General features: G+C 43.9%; 1 protein-coding gene across 1 annotated transcript in view; it reads left to right on the forward strand.

Annotated features, from left to right (window-relative positions):
• LOC120031526 (protein PTHB1-like) overlaps positions 1 to 23,892 on the forward strand; it is a 112,936-nt gene that overhangs the window by 75,996 nt on the left and 13,048 nt on the right. Inside the window, exons 19-20 of the mRNA XM_038977316.1 lie at positions 12,969 to 13,151; positions 19,105 to 19,330. Of these exons, the coding sequence (XP_038833244.1) occupies positions 12,969 to 13,151; positions 19,105 to 19,330 (409 nt within the window). The remainder of the gene's footprint in view (positions 1 to 12,968; positions 13,152 to 19,104; positions 19,331 to 23,892) is intronic.

Genomic DNA, 23,892 nt, shown 5'->3' on the forward strand with positions numbered 1-23,892 from the left:
TTAGCAGGCAATATTAACTAAATATGCAAGTTTAAAAATATATGCTTGTGTATTGATTTTAAGAAAGGCATTAATGTTTATGGTTAAGTACATTGGTGCAACGACAGTGCTTTTTTCGCGAATGCGCTTGTTAAATCAGCTATTTGGTGAAGGAGGCTGTGATTTGATGATAAATTAACAGTTACCGCATCGATTTTATGCAATGCAGGACAAGCTAGATAAACTAGTAATATCATCAACCATGTGTAGTTAACTAGGGATTATGTTAAGATTGATTATTTTTTAAAGATATGTTTAATGCTAATTAGCAACCTACCTTGGCTCCTTACTGCACTCGCTTAACAGGTAGTCAGCCTGCCATGCAGTCTCCTCGTGGAGGGCAATGTAATCGGCCATGATCGGTGTCCAAAAATGCCGATTACCGATTGTTATGAAAACTCGAAATTGTGTGTATATGTGTGTATATATATGTGAATATATATGTATGTGTGTATGTGTATATATATGTGAATATATATGTGAATATATATATGTGTGTGTGTGTGTGTGTGTGTGTGTGTGTGTGTGTGTGTGTGTGTGTGTGTGTGTGTGTGTGTGTGTGTGTGTGTGTGTGTGTGTGTGTGTGTGTGTGTGTGTGTGTGTGTGTGTAAGTATTTATTTGTATATATGTAGGTGTGTGTTTGTATTTATTTATGTGTGTATGTATGTGTGTGTGTGTGTGTGTGTGTGTGTGTGTGTGTGTGTGTGTGTATGTAAGTATTTATTTATATATATGTATATATGTAGGTGTGTGTTTGTATTTATTTATGTGTGTATGTATGTGTGTATGTATGTATGTATTGTCACGTTCCTGACCTTGTTTTCCTTTTGTATAGTTGTGTTTAGTGGGTCAGGACGTGAGCTGGGTGGGCAGTCTGTGTTTGTTCTATGTTAAGTGTCAGGTTTAATTGACCTTGTATGGCTCTCAATCAGAGGCAGGTGTTTTACGTTTTCCTCTGATTGAGAACCATATATAGGTAGGTTGTTTCACATTGTTTGTGGTGGGTGGTTGTCTTCCGTGTCTGTGTATGTCGCACCACACGGGACTGTTTCGTTGTCGTTCGTGTATGTAGTAGTCTGTTCCTGTTCGTGCGTTCTTCGTATATTTGTAAGTTCTCAAGTCCAGGTCTGTCTACATCGTTTATTTGTTTTGTAGTTTGTTGAAGTGTTTTCGTGTTTCGTCTTTACTTTAATAAATATCATTATGTCCACATTCCACGCTGCGCTTTGGTCCAATCCCTACTCCTCCTCTTCAGACGAAGAGGAGGAGAGAAACCGTTACATGTATATATATATGTGTGTGTGTATATATATATATATATATTGTCACGTTCTGACCATAGTTCTTGTGTGTTTTACTTGTTTTAGTGTTGGTCAGGACGTGAGCTGGGTGGGCATTCTATGTTGTGTGTCTAGTTTGTCTGTTTCTATGTTTGGCCTAATATGGTTCTCAATCAGAGGCAGGTGTTTTGTGTTGTCTCTGATTGGGAATCATATTTAGGTGGCTTGTTTTGTGTTGGGGTTTGTGGGTGGTTGTCTTCTGTCTTTGTGTTCTGCACCAGATAGGACTGTCTCGGTTTTCACGTTTGTTATTTTGTATTTTTTATAGTGTTCACGTTATCGTCTCTTTGGTTATTAAACATGTTGAACACTAGCCGCGCTGCATTTTGGTCCTCTCCTTCACCAACGGAAGAACACCGTTACATATATATATATATATATATATATATATATATATATATATATATATATATATATATATATATATATATATATATATATATATATATGTGTGTGTGTGTATATTTGTGTGTGTATATATATATATGTGTATATGTGTGTATATATATGTGTATACATGTATGTGTGTGTATATATGTGTATACATGTATGTGTGTGTATACGTGTGTGTGTGTGTATATATATATGTGTATACATGTATGTGTGTGTATATATGTGTATACATGTATGTGTGTGTATACGTGTGTGTGTGTGTGTGTGTATATATATATATGTGTGTGTGTGTGTGTGTGTGTGTGTGTGTGTGTGTGTGTATATCTATGTATATGTATATACAGTATATCACAAAAATGAGTACACCCCTCACATTTTTGTAAATATTTGAGTATATCTTTTCATGTGACAACACTGAAGAAATGACACTTTGCTACAATGTAAAGTAGTGAGTGTACAGCTTGTATAACAGTGTAAATTTGCTGTCCCCTCAAAATAACTCAACACACAGCCATTAATGTCTAAACCGCTGGCAACAAAAGTGAGTACACCCCAAAAGTGAGTACACCCCAAAAGTGAGTACACCCCATAAATATATATATTTATGTGTATATATATAAATATACAAATATATACAAATCTATATTATATATGTGTATAAGTCTTATATATGTATAAGATCAGACAAACACACACATACACACAACCACACAAACATATATTTATATAATAATTCATACATTTATATATACATAGATATTTATATATATATGTATATATACATTTATGAATTATTATATAAATATGTATGTATATGTATGTATATATAAATGTATGAATTATTATATAAATATGTATATATATGTATATATAAATATATATGTGTATACATGTATGTGTGTGTATATATGTGTATACATGTATGTGTGTGTATACGTGTGTGTGTGTGTGTGTATATATATATATGTGTGTGTGTGTGTGTGTGTGTATATCTATGTATATGTATATACAGTATATCACAAAAATGAGTACACCCCTCACATTTTTGTAAATATTTGAGTATATCTTTTCATGTGACAACACTGAAGAAATGACACTTTGCTACAATGTAAAGTAGTGAGTGTACAGCTTGTATAACAGTGTAAATTTGCTGTCCCCTCAAAATAACTCAACACACAGCCATTAATGTCTAAACCGCTGGCAACAAAAGTGAGTACACCCCAAAAGTGAGTACACCCCAAAAGTGAGTACACCCCATAAATATATATATTTATGTGTATATATATAAATATACAAATATATACAAATCTATATTATATATGTGTATAAGTCTTATATATGTATAAGATCAGACAAACACACACATACACACAACCACACAAACATATATTTATATAATAATTCATACATTTATATATACATAGATATTTATATATATATGTATATATACATTTATGAATTATTATATAAATATGTATGTATATGTATGTATATATAAATGTATGAATTATTATATAAATATGTATATATATGTATATATAAATATATATGTGTATGTGTGTTTGATATATATTCATCTTTTCACAGAGATTTCCACACAACATGGAGATATTGATATAAATATTATTCCAGCCACAGAGTTCTGCACATATCAGAGCCTTGCTAATGTGCCCCAGTGGAGCCCAACCAGCTCTCTCTCTCTCTCTCACTCACACACACACACACGCTCCCCATTTCAGGGGTCAGAAACATGTCAGCAGTGTCCTCTTTCAGGAAATGTGATCGTGGGGCTAAGTGGAGGGGATAAGTCTTATGGTCTTATGTAAACCAAACCATCACACAGTAGAGGGTGGGAGGGAGAGAGAGCCTTATACCGTTGCCTTATTAAAGTGACACCTGCATTTAGATTGTATGAAGTCTGTTATGATGCTGTGTTGGAGAGGGAGAGCCTCTCATCCTCTGCAGACGTTTCTCTACTCCGGTCCTCAAGAATGCCCGAGGTTGGACATTCATTTTTGTTCTAGCCCCATTCATCTGCTTCAACTACTTAATTTATCCTGAAGCCCTTGATTAGTTGAATGAGACGCGTTTGTGCTAGGATAGAACAAAAACATGCAGCCAACGGCGCTCCTGAAAACCATAGTTTAAAAATACTGCAGTGTACCCCAAACTGATCACGTCCCTTACCTTATCTAACCTCTAGTCTGGGAGTGGTTTTTGTGTGTGTTTGGGTTTGTGTTTTCCAGTGTCTCTCTCTGTTTGATGCTAATTTGTAGCCAGGATCTGCAATGTTGTGTCTGGGTTAGATTTGATGTCCTTGTTTTTGTCTCGCACACAAACAGATAGACAATGCACGAGTGATTGAGCAAGTGCACACACACACACACACACACACACACACACACACACACACACACACACACACACACACACATCCAAGTATCTCACTAGAGTCAATAACTAGCTTTCAAGTCGAGGGATTATAAAAAGCTGATGCGTTTTCTGATTAGTGGGGGATTTAACACTATAAAGGAACATGAGCACATTTTAGTTGTCTTGTTAGTTCTCCACTATCGTGTTTCAAGCGTGGACTTGCTAATCAGGTCTGTGTCTCTTTGGGAAGAAGGAACAAAAAGATAGACAAGGCAAGGGATCACCCAATGGACCAGTGGTATTTAGTTTCTGGACAGAGAGAGTGTGCATCCTGTATTCATGGTGTTATATGTGCAGTATGTGTGTGCACTTGCCTGATAGTGCCCGTGTCTATAAATGTAATTGTGTGTGTGGTTATGTGTGTGTGTGTGTGCAGCCTGGGAGGTGAGTGTGAGCTGTTAATGACAGGCCAGGGGAGTGTGTGTGTTAAAATGACTAGAGAAAAGTCCTGTGTGATTAGAGGCCTCAGTTAGCCTGGCTGAGGCTAAATATGGAAACCGTATGGAGAGAGACTAAATACTGTCCACTGACTCACACTATTCCAATGACCAATGACAGAGCATCGTCCGAGTATGCTCACTAAGCACTTTAGTAAGTCTGTGTGTAAAAACTGCTGCTCTGTACTTCACTATGTTGTTCACACCGTGTCTGTGTGTAAAAACTGCTGCTCTGTACTTCACTATGTTGTTCACACCGTGTCTGTGTGTAAAAACTGCTGCTCTGTACTTCACTATGTTGTTCACCGTGTCTGTGTGTAAAAACTGCTGCTCTGTACTTCACTATGTTGTTCACCGTGTCTGTGTGTAAAAACTGCTGCTCTGTACTTCACTATGTTGTTCACCGTGTCTGTGTGGAGGTGTTGCAGGTTTGGACCTTTTTTTTTTAATTCTTTTTTTTTTTAAATAAATTTTATCCCCTTTTCTCCCCAATTTTCGTGGTATCCAATCGCTAGTAATTACTATCTTGTCTCATCGCTACAACTCCTGTACGGGCTCGGGAGAGACGAAGGTCGAAAGCCATGCGTCCTCCGAAGCACAACCCAACCAAGCCGCACTGGTTCTTAACACAGCGCGCCTCCAACCCGGAAGCCAGCCGCACAAATGTGTCGGAGGAAACACCGTGCACCTGGCCCCCTCGGTTAGCGCGCACTGCGCCCGGCCCGCCACAGGAGTCGCTGGAGCGCGATGAGACAAGGATATCCCTACCGGCCAAACCCTCCCTAACCCGGACGACGCTATGCCAATTGTGCGTCGCCCCACGGACCTCCCAGTCGCGGCCGGCTGCGACAGAGCCTGGGCGTGAACCCAGAGACTCTGGTGGCGCAGCTAGCACTGCGATGCAGTGCCCTAGACCACTGCGCCACCCGGGAGGCCTAGGTTTGGACCTTTTTGACGTTTGTGTCTGTTTTGTGAAAGAGAATGAAAGAGACAGACAGCATTTGAATATGTGTTTGTGTGTGCGAGACAGAGCGCGCGCGCGCGTGTGTGTGTGTGTGTGTCTTTTTAAAACAAGTGAACTCAGCAACAGGGCCAGCCAGGTCATTCCACCCTGTGTGAAACATGTGCTTCGACTAGTGAGGACAGCTTGAATGAGTTTGAAACACACACTCGCTTTCACACACAACCCTTTGTATATTCACACAAAGCGAAGTCCTCAAACTCCCAGCTGTGATATCAAAACTAGCCCTGTAGGCTAACTTACGCCAGAAACAATTAATTCTTTCACTTCTAAAGAGCCAAGATAAATGTTAAATGAGTCTTGACTGTGTGCAGAGAGTGTCTCTCTCTTTTGGGAGTGAGTGTGTGTGTGTGTGTGTGTGTGTGTGTGTGTGTGCATTTGTCAGGGTATATTAGTGTGTTTTGATTGAGTGTATGCTGGGGTGAAGCCCAGCGGTGTGCTGGAGCAGGAAGAGTGTGTGTATATATATATATATATATATATATATATATCTCTGAACGTGTGTCGCGCCACACAGCTGTGTGCTCTTGAGGTGTACTGAGTGCAGTTGTAGTAATTTGTAGCTGGAGAGTGTGTGATAGAGATTAATGGAAGGGACATTGGAGGGGACAGGATGTGTGTTTGAGAGACCTGCAACCCTGTAGGGGTGTATAGTGGAGTGTTTTATCACCTAGTCTCACACACACATCTCTCTCTACTCTTGTGTGCGCCCCCCCTCCTTCACATTTGGATCAGGCCAACGCCCCATTATCTCATCTCTCGGTGGGCCAGGTTGGAACTACTAAGCACTGGTTACAGGGGTGTTCAACTTTAAACCTGTGAGGTCAAGTCCCAGGTTTCTATCAAGAGGCCTGGAGCTATGGTGAGGCCTGCACTTCCCTCATAGTAATCCCAGGCTGGGTGTCTCTCTGGCAGGGTGTGTCTCTAATTGAACGCCCTGTCTGGAGCAGTAAGGCCGGACCACCCAGACTCATGGGATGAACCAGTGACCTTGGTGGAAGGTGTGTAGGGACCTACTGTAGGGAGGGACGTGGGGGGAAACTGGGCGGTTGTTTGATGTTCTGGTGTCATTCTTGGCTTGTTATGGCGTTTGCACTCTCAATGGATCTGTGTGATGTGATCAATGTTGATTTGAAATTTAAAAGTGAGATCATTGAAGTATAGACATTTGAGAGGAATGGTATTGTACTATATGTGTCTCTCTTTAGTTTTTTCTTTCTCTCTGTTTCTCTCTCTATGGAAAAGCAACCCCAACAAGCTCTCTGGTCTCACATTCCCTCGTCTTCTCACTGAGAAAGCTAACGTGAAGCACTGTCTTTGATAGTCCAGGGAAGGTTGTAAATAGTCCTATTTTATTACCTGTCTGTGAACAATAATAAAATCTATGAAACCATAGGAACACACACACACACACCTCATGCTGCCTTATGATAAAGAGAACCATTCACATGGAGTTGAGAATGGGCAAAGAGCCATGGAATGAAGACCCTTCAAATAAATCTGAAAGCTGGAGAGAAGCAGAAGTAGAGGGTCGGTGCATAAGTTTGTGTTATAATACACATGTATCTAGTCTGGATTCAGACACAAAAACATTTGGAATGAAAGAGAGATGAACAGCATTAAAAAAAGAAGATAGGTGGAGGGGGGAGAGTAGATCATAGCAGCTTTATCTTGGTGGTGTGGTTTAGAGCCTGCCACCACCGCTGATAACCCATCTCAGGTTGCCCCTGTGTGGGTTGCCAGATCTAATCACTGTCCCCCCTTTTATTTCTGTTCTTTCTCTTCCTCTGAGTGCTTCTATAAACAAGGCCAGTGTGTTGCCAGATCATCCTCTCTCTCCCTCTCTCTTATCAGAACTGAGAAGACAGTGTTATCTGCGCTAGCTGCGCCGTGACCAAAGACAAAAGCAGTTACTGTCTGTCTCTGCCTCATCCATTGGCTGGCGAGATGCTAATCGCTGCAAAGCTCTCTCAGCCGCTTCCCCACTCTCTGTTACTGTCTCTTTAACTTGTTCTCTATCTCACTCTCTCACACAAGCTCAAACGCAAAAAAACTTTATTGGCAAATAAAACAACAGAAATCCCAATGGATATTGACATGTTTTCAAATGATGGTTAAAATGGCACTCTCTCACCTCAACACTCTTTCCTTGTCTAAACACTGACTTGAGAGGGTGCCTGTGTTTGTATACAGTACGTGTACACGTGTGTGTGTGTGTGCCATTGTGTTTTTACGTGTCTCTGTTTGGGTTAACTCCCTATACGCTTGTGTGTGTGTTCAGAGTAGGATGTCTGAGAGCAGCCAATCAGTCTTGTATGAAGAAGAGAAAGTGTCTTTGAGCCACACTGCTGCCTTCAGCTAGTTTTCAGCTCGCCTTGCACTGCACTCTGGGAGAATGCACTGAAGGAAATGGGCGCGTTGATTCTGCCCATCGTTAAAGTCTGATTTTAATGATAACCTGGAAAGAGTGAGTCTCTCTGTACCTTGGGATGGAGAGGCTTAGCGGATAATCACACATACACATATCCCTTTAAACCACTATCAATCTATAAATGGTCCATTTGGGCAGGATGAACAACACTCCTCTCAGTGGATACCACGACCCCTGTCTGAACCTCCCTACTTCCATCTCCTGCTCTCTCTCCTCTCTTTACCTCTCTCCCTCTCTCCTCTCTTTCCCTCTCCCCTCTCTCTCCGTTTCTCCTCTCTTTCCCTCTCCCCTCTCTCTTTCCTCTCTCTCCCTCGCTCTGTTGATTTCTCTCCTATTTCTCCCTCTTTTTTTCTATATGGGTGACATTTTCCACTGTCGAATCGCACACATGCAGTGGATACCTCAGATTAAAATGGGGAAATGTTGCCATATCATTTTCCACTGACAGACCGGGTGCACAGCTCACCTCTGCTGTGTGTGGCTGGGCGTGTGTTCGGTATGAGTTGTGGGTTGTGTTTGGAGTTTGTCCATGTTGGTTGCTGTGGCCAGCTGAGCAGAAAGGGTCTAATCTGTGGGCTAAACTGAGAAAACCTCTTTGCTAATAGCTGTGTCCTTGTCGCTTTACATGAAAGTAACAGTCAGACCCACGTCTTAGCAGTGTTCACATAACACTATCCAAACTCCTCTTTCTCTCCCCAAGGTGCAAGCAGATGCCACAAACCCCACAGTGTCAATCACCCACCACCGATGCTAAAATTACACCTAATTCATACACTGGCTACACACACAGATGTCTGTTCAGGCTATATGTATTCCAGCTTCTCCTTCTGTGGCTTTGGCCCTCCAGGAATCATATGTTGGCCAATCTTTGAAGACTTATCATTGCTCGGGGATGTGCTATCCCAACGGGGACAAGAGGGTTTTTAGCCTGGTGGAATTTGGGTAGAATCTGCCTGTAGGGGGAAATAGTGGGCGGACACGGTGCCACATACTGTGGGTATACTGATGGGTATTTTGGGGGAGGTAGAGGAGGAGAACTGAGGCGAACCCCCCAGGGCAGGGACAGGCCCTTAACATTCCTACTTCTTCTTACACACACACAGTGGCACACAAATGCACACACATACACTTGCATAAACACAAACACACACAAATGTCAAACACTTACAGTACATGTTCACACTTGCACACACATCTACATTTTAAATGCGCACAATATACACCTGTAGGTATGCAGTATGATCTCTGCTGGTGTCTGCCTTGGACATCATGGTGGATAGGCCTCAACAGTTATAACTGCTATATGAATGTTTAGTCCTCTCGTGGTCTCACAGTTGTATAACACACAGTATGCTAGGGGTTGTGTAAGGGTTATGACTATTTGGTAACGATTTACTTTGACTACATATCCATAAATACAGATCCATAACTCATTAATTACACGTCATTTCAGGAACGTGTTATAACAGGTCCCAACCGCATTGCTAAAGGTCATTGAAATAGATCCATAGTATATCTATAGACTATTGATGTCATGCTATGCAAGAGCTCATAGTTAGGTATCTTAATAGAATCATCATTACAATGAAAGCGTAGTGTCATCATTATGGCTGTTCTCAAAAGGGTGCTTCTGCCATACCAGGGATAGTGAATATGCCTAAAGGCCAAGCCACGTTTTGAAAATGATGCTGATCTGTAGACTGTACTAGACCCATTTCCCCCACTGTCCTGAATAGGCCCGTGACGATGATCTTCTCCTCCTCACTGAGGTGAATGGTGCATAAAGATCCCCACAGGGTTGAATCATCAGGGTACATTTTACAGATCAAATCGTGTAGTTCAGGGTCATATTGTAACTCATTAACAGCCCTCCTCCACTTCCAAATGAGGCCTAATTTGGTTCTATGCAGTCAATGTACTGTCATTTCTATTTTCCCATTCATAAAGTAGCATAGTGGTTAAGAGCATTGGGACAGTAACCAAAAGGTCGCTGGTTCGACTCCCCGTGAAAGATCTGTCTGTACTCTTGAGCAAGGCACTTAACCCTAATACTCCTGGAAGTAATTCTGCAGAAGAGCGTCTGCTTAATGACCAAAATGTATACATGTAAATGTTATATCAAAAAGAGTACAGACCCACAATGTTAAAGGTAATATGAAGATTTTCTTTACATTTTCTTTAATTTATCCTTTATTTAACTAGGCAAGTCAGTTAAGAACAAATTCTTATTTACAATGACGGCCTAGGAACAGTGGGTTCAGGGGCAGAACGACAGATTTTTACCTTGTCAGCTCGGGGATTCGAACTAAAAACCTTTCGGGTTCCTGGCCCAACGCTCTAACCACTAGGCTACCTGCCGCCCATGTAAAGGCATCGTTGAAGAATCATACTATTGACATTTTACATTTTAACTTTTCTTGAGTAGGTTTAACAAAGATTCATATTAAAAGCATTCACATTCAATTCCCCATTTCAGACACATAGCAATAACTATTTTAGTGAGTAAAACGTACTAACACAGGGTGATCAAGCAAGCATTTCCCTCTTATTCACTAATGTTGTAGCTAGCTAGCTAAGTCCCTGGCACACTGTCAACATGTTAATTGTCGTAAAACTCATGAAACATTTGGGTAATGTTATTTCACTATTTACATTGTACTTTGGCACATTACAGACATTTTTAAAACGGGACAAATTAAAAGAAAGACAGAAACCAGTTGCTTTCCTTTTGACTACAGAGGAGAGGTGAGAGGCCAGTGTGACATCACTTTTGTGGTAAGGGCCCAGCATTCTTCTGGCTTCTTATTAGCTAATTTTGTTATTAGAAATGTGCAAACGTACAATGTCAGTCATGAAATACTAAACTAAAACGTTAACTAAATATTATTATTATTATTTACGTTTTTTTATTTTAAAAAATGTATTGAAGCAAGAGGTCACCAGGAAGTGACATATCACTGACCTCTCACCCCTCACATTCTCTTCCTGTGTAACCAAAATAGAAAGAACATCATGTTTCTGTCTTTTAATTTGTCCTGTTGGTAAATGTTTATAATGTTCAAAAGTACAATGTTTGTCTTAAAATAGTGAGATAGCTGTCATTGTTAAACAAAATGTTTTATGACACTTTTGAAACGTTTATTGACCGTTGGAAAACGTGTTGACATTGCCAGGAGCTTAGCTAGCCCCTAGCTAGGATTACTAAATTAGTGAATAAGGGGGAAATGCTAACTAGCTTTACCACCCTGTGTTAGTACGTTTTACTCACTTAAATACTGTGAGCTCCAAAAGTATTAGGACAGTGACACATTTTTTTTTACAGCTAGTCTTTGCACAGGACTAAATCTCGCTTCCCCCATCCCTCTCACTATAACCTATATGAATTAGCATGGTGTCGTGGCCTTTCTGGTTAAATGTGCCTCTGTTCCCCTCAGCTGGCATCAATCAGCGCTGCGTTTGGTCCCACACAATGCATCCCTTGACTGGGAACCTCCGTTTGGCTCGGCTTGGCAGGGCGGCCCTTTTTATCAATACACACCAATCTTTACTAGCAAATTCACCCCTTTGAAAGTCAGTTTCCTCGAGAGGTTTTCTTTGGGAGGAGCTGGAGGGGGGGTAGAGACGTTTGTTTAACGTTTGGCTGAGTGACATGGTTGCCGGGGAGACGGAAGTGGGTGGGGGGAATGGATGGTTAATGGTAACGTGGGGGTGTTTGGCTTACAGTGCCGCAGTACTCCCTGTGTGGTGTGTGTGTGTGTGTGTGTGTGTGTGTGTGTGTGTGTGTGTGTGTGTGTGTGTGTGTGTGTGTGTGTGCAGCACAGGAGGCTACTGAGGGAGGACGACTCATAATAATGACGTGAATGGACATGGAAACAATGTGTTTGTGTTTCGATACCATTCCATTAATTCCGTACCAGCCATGACTAGGAGCCCGTCCTCCCCAGTTAAGGCGCCACCTGTGGTGTGCAGATAAACAGTTGTGTGCTGTTCAACGCACCATACTGTACTACTCTCCCACTAGCTAGCCTACATGCACCACTATAGGGCTGGTTTTACTTTCCCTCTAGATTCCAGTGCATTCATGAATCGAGGTGCTCTCCCATGGTGAAACTGAAAACCGAGTTGACCCCAACTCTTACCTGCAGATTGCCATTAGTCACACATCCACAGACAGGATATTCTCACTCTTTCCTTTCCCCTCCTCTTGACTTCCCCCTCATCTCTTATTTCTCTCCCTCTGACGTGCCTTCTCTTGTTCTGTTCACCTTCATCCGTCTTCTTCTGTCATCGCTCGTTCATGTTGTCCCCCTCATCCGTCCCAAAAATGGAAGTATTGACGACCTGTTCGGTTCAACTCTCAGACCACACCTAGAGACGCTGCAGAGCCACCTCCCTCTCATTGCTCATTCACATGGCTTACGGAGTTGACTTGTAGAGAATGTTACTGATGAGTTACGGAGTTGACTTGTAGAGAATGTTACTGATGAGTTAGAGTTGACTTGTAGAGAATGTTACTGATGAGTTACGGAGTTGACTTGTAGAGAATGTTACTGATGAGTTACAGAGTTGACTTGTAAAGAATGTTACTGATGAGTTACGGAGTTGACTTGTAGAGAACGTCTTCTATGGCTCCAGGAGATGGATTAACATGAATGACTTGGATGAGTCCCTGTGTTGACCCTGAAGCCTTGTTTCCATTGGCACTTTAAATCAGGGCCTCATTCAATCACTTATCATTCTAGTGGACAACAGGAAACGAATTGCTTGTATAAAGTACCTTTTGCGTTACAGAGTTGACGCTTGATTCAGAGTTGCTTAGATACGTTGCTTCTGGTGAATGACAGCAGGCACTGATTCTCTCTGTCTCTGTCAGGTGATAGCGTTGGCAGATGCAGCGGAGGAGAACCGGGCATGTCTGAATCAGGCGTTTGTCCGCCTGCGCAGCGCCACCCACCTCCTCATCCTCCTGGTCTCCCTGTGGCAGGGCCTCAACACAGAGCAGAACACCATCCTGGAGGCTACGCTGTTACCCCTGCTACAGGACACACCACAGCTGGTGAGACACACACACACTGTTACCCCTGCTACAGGACACACCACAGCTGGTGAGGCACACACACTGTTACCCCTGGTACAGGACACACCACAGCTGGTGAGACACACACACTGTTACCTCTGGTACAGGACACTCCACAGCTGGTGAGACACACACACTGTTATCCCTGGTACAGGACACACCACAGCTGGTGAGACACACACACTGTTACCTCTGGTACAGGACACTCCACAGCTGGTGAGACACACACACTGTTATCCCTGGTACAGGACACACCACAGCTGGTGAGACACACACACTGTTACCTCTGGTACAGGACACTCCACAGCTGGTGAGACACACACACTGTTATCCCTGGTACAGGACACACCACAGCTGGTGAGACACACACACACTGTTACCTCTGGTACAGGACACACCACAGCTGGTGAGACACACACACTGTTATCCCTGGTACAGGACACACCACAGCTGGTGAGACACACACACTGTTACCCCTGGTACAGGACACACCGCAACTGCTGGGAGCACACACACACGCACGTATGCACACACACACACACACACACACACACACACACACACACACACACACACACACATTGCTTTCTCTCTCTCTCTCCCCATCTATCTCCTGGCTGCTTGACCCAAGTCTCCCCCTCTGACCCTGGAGAATAAACACAAAATACCTCAGTGATCCGCTCTGAAGCCCCTAAGTGGTTCTGCTACCACACACTCTCTCCCAGGTGCCACTGAATTTACTCCTGGCAGCTCCACAGCGGATGAGGACGGTGTTACTGACCTGTGTGTGAAGAGAAGAGTTATATCTAGACAGAGTGAATGTAATCGGGACAATGGAGAGGAGACGAATAGGCCTGATTCCAAACCATAATGTACACCCTTCCCTCTCACCCTCACAGATATACAGGGAGTAACAATGTTTCCTACCACAGGCCTCCAATAGGCTAGTGAAGTTTCAGATAGTGTAGCGTTGAACTGGAGCCTGTATTCAGCCCTGATGTCCCTTTGGTCAAGGAAGGCTATGGCAGTGAGAATGCGGTAGGGGGAGTGAGGGGGACATTTTCTGAGAGGGCCAGAGGGGTCTTGTTGAGTTGTGTATGTGTGTCACAGGGGAGTTGTTCTGTTAGTAATTTAGACTGTCACATAAACAAGTGTGTTGAGAGAAGCCCTCCATGAGTCCACATGATACGACGACAGATTTCTGCCCCCATAGAGACCGAAAGTGTGTGTGTGTGCGCTCACCAGTTGTGGTGTGTCCTGTAGCAGGGCCAGCAGTGTGTGTGTGTGTGTGTAAGACAGACAGACATATACAGTAGTTCCATAGCCTCTCTGTCTGTTAGGGTTTCCACTGTGATTAAACACATGACATCTCATCATCACACAGGTTAGAGGTGTATCTATATACAGTCCTCTCTATTTACCCAATTTCACACCAAATACCCCCACTGCCCCTTCAAGAGAGACATAGGGACATGTGGCTAACACACACACACACACACACACACAAACACATTGACATCTGCAAACACAACCTCACTGTGATAGACACCCCCTTACACACATACACACACTTTCTTTTTCATCACCACACACACACAGTAAACACGCCCAAGAGCACACATCCGAGCAGACATCCAGTCATCCTGCACCTGAATGGGCTGACGAGGCCCAAGAGAGATGGAGTCACTGAGGGTGAGAGTGTGTATGTATTTCGGTGTGTTTGTTGTTGCGGTTGCTCTTGTGAATGGGATTAAGTTAATGAAAGGTAATTAGGGTCAGGCCTGCTGCATTAGCCCATACGTGTGGAGAAATGGGCTATTTTAGGAAGCGCTACTCACACTGGACAGAAATAAAGATAACGTACTGTACGGAAAAGACAAGGCCAGGGGCTAATAGGAGCATCTGACACGCATACATGAGGGTGCGTGTGTGTGCGTGCGTGATAGATTTATGTGTGAGTAAGAGATTGTCTTTGGCCCCTTGTCTCACCTATTTGACCTCTTTTAGAATTGTTTTCATCTCCGGTGAGGTCGTCACAGGTGAACCAGATTCCCTTTCCCCACGGACGCTCCCAGGACTGGAATTCCAATTGGGATAAGTCCTTGGAATTCTGTGGATTGGAATAAGTCTTCTGTGAAGGAGTGGTAGGATGGATTAGAGAAGAGAGAACAGAATTAGGTGGGAATGAGAAACGTTGGAGAGAGAAAGAGGCTCTAGATAATGACCTGTGCAACTGGGCTGATTAAACAAGGAAGAGGGGAAGGGAAGGGGGTTGGGGATAGAAGAGGAGAAAAGCTGCAGAGGAGAGCTCTGCTGTGCTCCCTGTTCTCCCCACGGCTGTGTGGCTTTGCACTACACCAACTCCATCATCAAGTTTGCTAACGACACCACGGTTGTAGGCCTGATAACCAACGACAACAAGTCAGCCTATAGGGAGGAGGTAAGTGAACTGGCATTGTGGTGCCAAGACAACAACCTCTCCCTCAATGTCAGCAAAACAAAGGAGTTGATTGTTGACTTCAGGAAGCAGAGGAGGGAACATTCCCCGATCCACATCAACAGGACTGCAGTAGAGAGAGTCAGCAGTTTAAGTTCCTCGGGGTGGTTGAGGGGCAGCTCTCGAGGGGAACTGGGCCGGTGGCCGAGAAGTCAGGTTGCTGGTACGGTTCCCCGAATCGTCTGGGTGGGGGATCTGTCCTTGTGGCCTTGGCACTTGACCCTTGTTGCTCCTGTGGGTCGCTCTGGATGGGAGTCTCTGCTGGATGACAGAATGTAATGTCATTTTCAGCAGCTTCACTGCAGATTGTATATAATAAAAAAGTTCCTTGGGGTCCACGTAACAGAGGGCTTGACATGGACCAACAACACCACCATTCTTGTCAAGAGGGCGCAACAGCATCTCTACTTCCTAAGGCAGCTGAGGAAATTCAGCATGCCACCCCGGGTCCTCTCCAAATACTACCGCGGCACCATTGAGAGCGTCCTGACTGTGTACTACTGCAAATACTGCACAATTTAAACACCTTCTCCGCCATCTCTCGTTTCTCTGATACACGTGTAAATATTGTACTATAAATTGTGCCTTCCTGTATTATACTTACGCTAAAATGTTTATTCTATTCTACTGAGCCATTTACTTTGTTCGTATTTTTATCTTTTATTATTTCTTATTGTTGTTGTATTGTCGAAGGAACCTGCAAGTAAGCATTACGTTGGGAAACCTAGTCAGTTACACAACTGAATGCAGTTAGCTGAAATGTGTCTTCCGCATTTAACCCAGAGAGGTGCGGGCGGCTGCATTACTCGACGTCCACAGTTCCCGGGGAGCAATTGTTGTTGGGGGTTAACTGCCTTGCTCAGGAGCAGAACAGCAGATTTTTCCACCTTGGGGATTTGAACCAGCAACTTTTCAGTTACTGGCCCAACGCTCTTAACCGCTAGGCTACCTGCCACAGTATACTATGTGTATCCTGTACATACGACTAATAAAACTTGAAACTTGAGAGGGAAGTTTCTCTCTTGTCATCTCTTATCCTTCATGACCACTGATCCACATCCATAGCCTCTCTTTGCCGCAGTAAAACAGGAGGGAAGAAGGTAAGCGGGAGAAGAGACGAGGAGAAGGGTCACAGGAAACGCGTCTCTCTGGTAATTGACGGGGCGCTCGTTTAGCTTGGCCCGACCCAGCAGATTGATGCGGCCAACCAGAACAACCTCCTTCTCCCCATTTTTCTTCCACTTGTTCTCGTTCTCCGTTTCTTTCCCTCGCTTTCCACTCTGCTGTGAATAGAGCTGCTGATTCTTAATGTCTCAGTTCTATTCCTGTACCCATCTTCCCTGAAGTTTACATTACTAGAAACTAGTACTAGAAACCTCTCTACCGCTCACCTTTTCCTCCTCCCCCACACTTCCCTCTCTCCATATGTTTCCCTAGCTGTCTCTTCATTTCTTCTTCTCTTGATGGAAATTCAAAGGAGGAGTATTGTCAGGAGTTGAGTACAATGTTCATTTGATTGTGGTAGTAATGAATTGCAAAATGCACAGAAAGGGGAGCTAACTACTCATACAATGAAAAAGGATGAGATACAGTTTGCTTTTACATCAGGTCATATGTGGAACTACTAAAGTATTAAATTATATCAAATATCTGCCTGTGACAATAAATATTTATGGATTAGTCGGGGGATTTGATTCTATAGAGATTATTTTGCTTTGCTTGGCTCACAGCATGACATTGTATTTCCAGTCTCTTCTCATGCCTGGTCTTTAAATGACTTTTCCAGTCAAGTTGAGCATGTCAACTCTGAAGGATTACTGTCTGAACCTTTGTCAGTCCCTGGGGGAGTCCCTCAGGGCTCTATATTAGGCCCCATTCTGTTATCCATAATAACAAGTTATTTTGAAATCGCAACTGGGATTTCCACAATGTGCGTTGTCAGAGGGGAAGTGAACTCTATTTATTACCAGACAAAAGGACTTCTCCATTCCCTCCCCCAGCTTCTTGTTCTCCTGACCTTCACTTTCTCTTAATCACAAACAAAGATGTCCAAGGTCGCAGGATGTCCATTATCACTCTACCATATGATTTGCCACTTGGACCCAGTTCCAAACCCATCGCTGTGCCCTTCACTGCCCTTCATTTCAAATTGAAATTGAGAAGCCAGGTAGCCGGGCGGATAAGAGCGTTGGGCCAGTAACCGAAAGGTCGCTGGTTCGAATCCCCGAGCCGACTAGCTGGAAAATCTGTGCCCTTGAGCAAAGCTTAACCCTAATTAAGTAAATGTATATCCTAATATTGTTTACCCAGCTGGTGAAATCTGTACTTTTAGTCCAGTTCAACATGTTGGGGGTCCTGATAGCCTGTTGAAAGTTATTGTTTCAGTGTGAGTTGAGATCTATGTTCTACCGCCTTCTTCCTCGATAGTCTCCCTTTCTCTCACCTCTACTGCTTTCTCTCACCTCTACTGCTTTCTCTCACCTCTACTGCTTTCTCTCACCTCTACTGATTTCTCTCACCTCTACTGCTTTCTCTCACCTCTACTGCTTTGTCTCTGCATTTCATTCTCCTTTTTCTCTCTTCTCTCTTGCTGAGTAATATCAGGTCTCTTCCCTGTCATCATCATTACGGGTCTGATTACCTGTCATTAGGGCTCATTAGAGGCCTATCAGCATGGCGGCAGGGGGGCAGCCTCAGCCCCACACCCTGGCTGCCTGTCAACACCCCCACAGCCCAGCTCGGTCCGCCTGGACTATCTTAGATTGTGTGTGTGTGTGTGGGGGGGGGGGGGGGGGGGGGGAATGTGCTCATCTGTGTAGAAACAGTATACGGTTTTGTGTGTGTGTGTGTGGCTGGCGCATATATATACTGCCACACAATGGGCCTATGCCGGCGTGTTTGTCATGATACCTGTGTGTGTGTGTGTGTGTGTGTGTGTGTGTGTTTCTCACACACGGAAGAGATCAGGCAGTGTTTAGGCTAGACTGGAACGGAACAGACTGATACAGTAGTAGCTAGATAAACAGACTGTCTTGGCCTGTAAATAAATACAGTAGTACATGGTAGTACATCATCATGGACACAGGGGGCACTATGCATTCAAGGCCAGACAATTGGATTGTGACGGCTGCCAGACAGGGTGCATCTCAATAGTCAGAAGTCACTTCCTCTCGTTGTATGATTTATTCCTCTTTCCTTACAATCTGATCTGAATCTCACTTATACATGTATGGACCACATGCCCAGCTTCTCTCTTTCTCCCTGTCAATTTCTCTCTATCGAAGTATGTCACTTTTTGTTCTCTCACTCTTTCGATCACTGTCTATTGTTCTCTGCCTTCTTTCCCCATTTCCTACTTTGCTCTCCCTAACCCCCCTGTCTCATATGCTCGAATAACAGAATACCTGTCTCTGTCTCTGTGTCTCTCTCTCTTAGGGTTGGGAGGAGAGTGTGGACGCGGCCGTGTCTCACCTCCTGAGGACCTGTCTGTCTCGCAGTCCTAAGGACCAGGCCCTGTCTCTGTCCACCTCCCAGCTCAGCATGCCCAAAGACACGGTCCGCCTGAAGAAGCACATCACCCTGCTGTGTGACCGCCTGGGCAAGGGTGGACGGCTGTCCCTGGCCTCCGAGGCCAACGTACCCACACCAGTCATGATGCCAGGTGAGAGAGGGAAGAGTGTTTGTGTGTATCAGAGTGTTTGTGTGTATCTCTCTGTCTCTCGGTGTGTGTGTGTGTGTGTGTGTGTGTGTGTGTGTGTGTGTGTGTGTGTGTGTGTGTGTGTGTGTGTGTGTGTGTGTGTGTGTGTGTGTGTGTGTGTGTGTGTGTGTGTGTGTGTGTGTGTGTGTGTGTGTGTGAGAAAAAGCAGTTTCTCTTCATTAGTGTTCAGTATAGCCTGTAATGATGCCGTTAACCCCTTCCTCTGAGAATGCCTAATAAATCCTGTCCCACTGAGGTGTGTGTGTGCACGCTCTGTCTGTTGTTCCAGTGTTAACCCCTGGCTGTGAGAATGCCTAGAAAAACACTATTCCCCTGGTAAAGCTGTTATGGTTGGAGAGAAGAGCACATGTCTCAATCATAGCCCTGTTTATGGCCTTCACACACTCAGGCCTACAGTGGTGTGTGTGTGCGCCCAACCACCACCCCCATGGGTCATTGAGTTCTAACAAAAGTATGTGTGTGTGTGTGTGTGTGTGTGTGTGTGTCTGAACTTCATTAAGCAGGCCAAATACCTTTTTACCCCCACTCCTTTTATGCTTCTTCCTTCCTCCTCTCGCTCTTCCTCCCTCCTCTCTCTCTCCCTCTCTCTCTCTCTCTTCCTCCCTCCCTCCTCTCTCTCTCTTCCTCCCTCCCTCCTCTCTCTCTCTTCTTCCCTCTTTCGTTTCTTCCTCTCCCCTTGCCCCTCTTTAGCAGTCACCCCTCACACGTATAAGTGTGTTGATGACAAATCAACTCGACCATTTCCCTTCAGGGGTTCTCTCCCTAGTTTCCACCCCATCAAACACAGCAGTTGATTAATGTGAGGTGTTTAATATGATATATGAGGACTGTTGATGGACACGGGCAGTATTGTGAAGCGGTAGGTAGCCACCAGCCAGACTAATGAATATGGATATAGTGGAGGGAGGAAATATTAACGATGATTTTCCAGTTGAAAACCTCCCGCTCCGCAAATAGAAGAATTAGTTGCCTTATTGAGTGCTTTACGCATTCATGCTTTGGAGTTTGTAATTAATTCACGACATGGATATGGGTTCTTGACCCAGAATACTTTGAGAGTTCTGGGATAGTGTAGTTGTATTTTTAATTTAAATGTATTTTGATGTTAAGCTTGACATTGTTTGTCGTTAGGCTTACAGTACATAATGCTGTCATGGTAGTGGCATAGAATCAAGGGTCTTTGATAGTTATGGCAGCTTATGCAGTAGCTTGGGACTGTTACTTTATGGATGTGGGCAGTAAACCCGAAAAGTCGCAATAGTGTGTGTTATTTGGGACTACTGGAGGTATCCCTTATATTATGTCCATCCAGGGTGTGTGTGTGTGTGTGTGTGTGTGTGTGTGTGTGTGTGTGTGTGTATCAGAGTCCTGCACAGCTTTTTTGGAGATATCTGGCATCAGGACAGATTTTTTTTTCCCCAACCCGACCCACCCTCAAAGTATTGTTCCGAGAGCCGATCCGTGACCCACCAACTTAAATCCAATTTATGTAATTGTTTTCATGACTCCGTAGTAGTATGCTATTATTCTCCTTCCTCGCATGAATTCATTTGTCTGGATGTCTATTCAACATTTGTGTAAAAGGAAACCATGCCATGAATTAAGAACGATAGGCTACCTTTTTGTCTACACAATGCGATGCGTCACATTGACGACTCAAATCGCTTTAATAATAATAGCCTTCTAATTAGCCTTTTTCACTAATGAAAGCCTATAGGCGACATAACAAAACGAGATCTTTATATTCAATATCGTTTAGATAATCAAATAGTTTAAATGAAACTTAAATAATCATTGAATAGTGCATTTGCAAAGTATTCAGACCCCTTCACTTTTTCAACATTTTGTTACATTACAGCCTTATTCTACAATGGATTAAATCGTTTTTCCCCCTCATCAATCTACACACAATACCCCATAATGACAAAGCGAAAAACCGAGATTTTAGATATGTTTGCAAATGTATTAAAAATAAAAAAACGTATTTTTTTTATACCATAAGTATTCAGTCCCTTTGCTATGAGACTTGAAATTGAGCTCAGGCGCATCCTGTTTCCATTGATCATCCTTGCGATGTTTCTACAACTTGATTGGAGTCCACCTGTGGTAAATTCAATTGATTGAACATGATTTGGGAAGGTACACACCTGTCTATATACAGGAAGGTCCCACAGTTGACAGTGCCTGTCAGAGCAAAAACCAAGCCATGAAGTCGAAGGAATTGTCCGTAGAGCTCCGAGACAGGATTGTGTCGAGGCACAGATCTGGGGAAGGGTACCAAAAAATGTCTGCAGCATTGAAATTCCCCAAGAACACAGTGGCCTCCACCTTTCATTCTTTTCCTCCCCAATTCCGTGATATCCAATTGGTAGTTAGTCCCATCTCTGCTACTCCCGTATGGACGCGGGAGAGGTGAAGGTCGAAAGCCATGTGTCCTCCGAAACACGACCCTGCCAAGCCGCACTGATTCTTGACACACTGCTCGCTTAACCCGGACAACTGGCAACTGTGTCAGCGTGCATGCGCCCGGCCCGCCACAGAAGTCGTTGGAGATGGGACACGGACATCCCGGCCGGCCAAACCCTCCCCTAACCTGGACGACACTGGGCAAATTGCGCGCTGCTTCATTTTTTAAATTGTACCTTTATTTAACTTATTTTATACCTTTATTTTACTTTATTTTATTTTAACACCTTTATTTAATCTTTATTTAACTAGGCAAGTCAGTTCAGAACATTCTTATTTTCAATGACGGCCTAGGAACAGTGGGTTAACTGCCTTGTTCAGGGGCAGAACGACAGATTTGTACCTTGTCAGCTCGGGAATTCGATCTTGCAACCTTCTGGTTACTAGTCCAACGCTCTAACCACTAGGCTACCTGCCGCCCCATGAGACCCCCATGGGTCTCCCGGTCGCAGCCAGCTGTGACACAGCCCGGGATGTAACGTGGATCTGTAGTGACGCCTCAAGCACTGCAATGCAGTGCCTTAGATCACTGCGCTACTCGGGAGGCCTGGCCTCTACCATTCTTAAATGGAAGAAGTTTGGAACCACCAAGACTCTTCCTAGAGCTGGCCACCTGGCCAAACTGCGCAATCGGGGGAGAAGAGCCTTGGTCAGGGAGGTGAGCAAGAACCTGATGGTCACTCTGACAGAGCTCCAGGGTTCCTCTGTGGAGATGGGAGAACCTACCAGAAGAACAACCATCTCTGCAGCATTCAACCAATAAGGTCTTTATGGTAGAGTGACCACTCCCCAGTAATTGGCACATGACAGCCCGCTTAGAGTTTCCCAAAAGGCAGCTAAAAGACTCTGACCGTGAGAAACAAGATTCTCTGGTCTGATGAAACCAAGATGGAACTATTTGGCCTGAATGTCAAGTGTTACATCTGGAGGAAACCAGGCACCACTCATCACCTGGCCAATACCACCCCTACGGTGAAGCATGGCGGTGGCAGCATCATGCTGTGGGGATGTTTTTCACCGGCAGCGACTTGGAGACTAGTCAGGATCAAGGGAAAGATGAACGGAGCAAAATACAGAGAGATCCTTGATTAAATCCTGCTCCAGAGTCCAAAGGACCTCAGACTGGGGGTGAAGGTTCACCGTCCAACAGGACAACGACACCACTAAGCACACAGCCAAGACAACGCAGGAGTGGCTTCAGGACAAGTCTCTGAATTTCCTTGAGCGACACTCAGCATCCAACCTGACAGAGCTTGAGACGATCTGCAGAGAAGAATGGGAGAACTCCCCAAATACAGGTGTGCCAAGCTTTTAGCGTCATACCCAAGAAGGCTGTAATCGCTGCCAAAGGTGCTTCCACAAGGTACTGAGTAAATGGTCTGAATACTTATGTAAATGTGATATTTCAGTTGTTGTTTTTTAAAGACATTTGCAACAAATGCTTTGTCATTATTGGGTATTGTGTATACATTGATGAGGGAAAAAACAATATAATTAATTTTCGAATAAGGCGGTAATGTAACAAAATGTGGAAAAAGTGAAGGGGTCTGAATACTTTCCGATTGCACAGTAGGCTGCAAAAATAGGCTACATTTATTTAATAGGATATTATATGCATATTCACATTTTTACTAGCCGCACCGGTTTACACTTTATATGGCCTGCGTATGGTCTAAATAAACAAAAGCCTGAATTAATGTAGGCTAATAATTAACTGATATTTAATTGAATTATCATGAACAAATACTTGCTTGCACTTTTTGCAGGCTGTGTATCCATCTACCGGGTTGTTGTCCTTACGAACCGGGGATTTCACTCACGCAGCATCTGTTTCCACGATGATGTAGCCTATTCCCCCCCATCATAACCTTTCTTTTTATTTCTCCAGTTAGGCCTATGTTACCCATTTTCGCGTGAGCTAGGCTAGCCAGAGAAAGTCAACTTGGCATTGCTTATTCTCACGTGGGGGGAGGGAACAAAAGCTCTGCACTTAGACGAATTAGAATGTTTCAGCACCACATAAATAATGGACAGTTCCC

Source organism: Salvelinus namaycush, chromosome 37 (genome assembly GCF_016432855.1).
Source record: "Salvelinus namaycush isolate Seneca chromosome 37, SaNama_1.0, whole genome shotgun sequence".
Taxonomy (NCBI): Eukaryota; Metazoa; Chordata; class Actinopteri; order Salmoniformes; family Salmonidae; genus Salvelinus; species Salvelinus namaycush.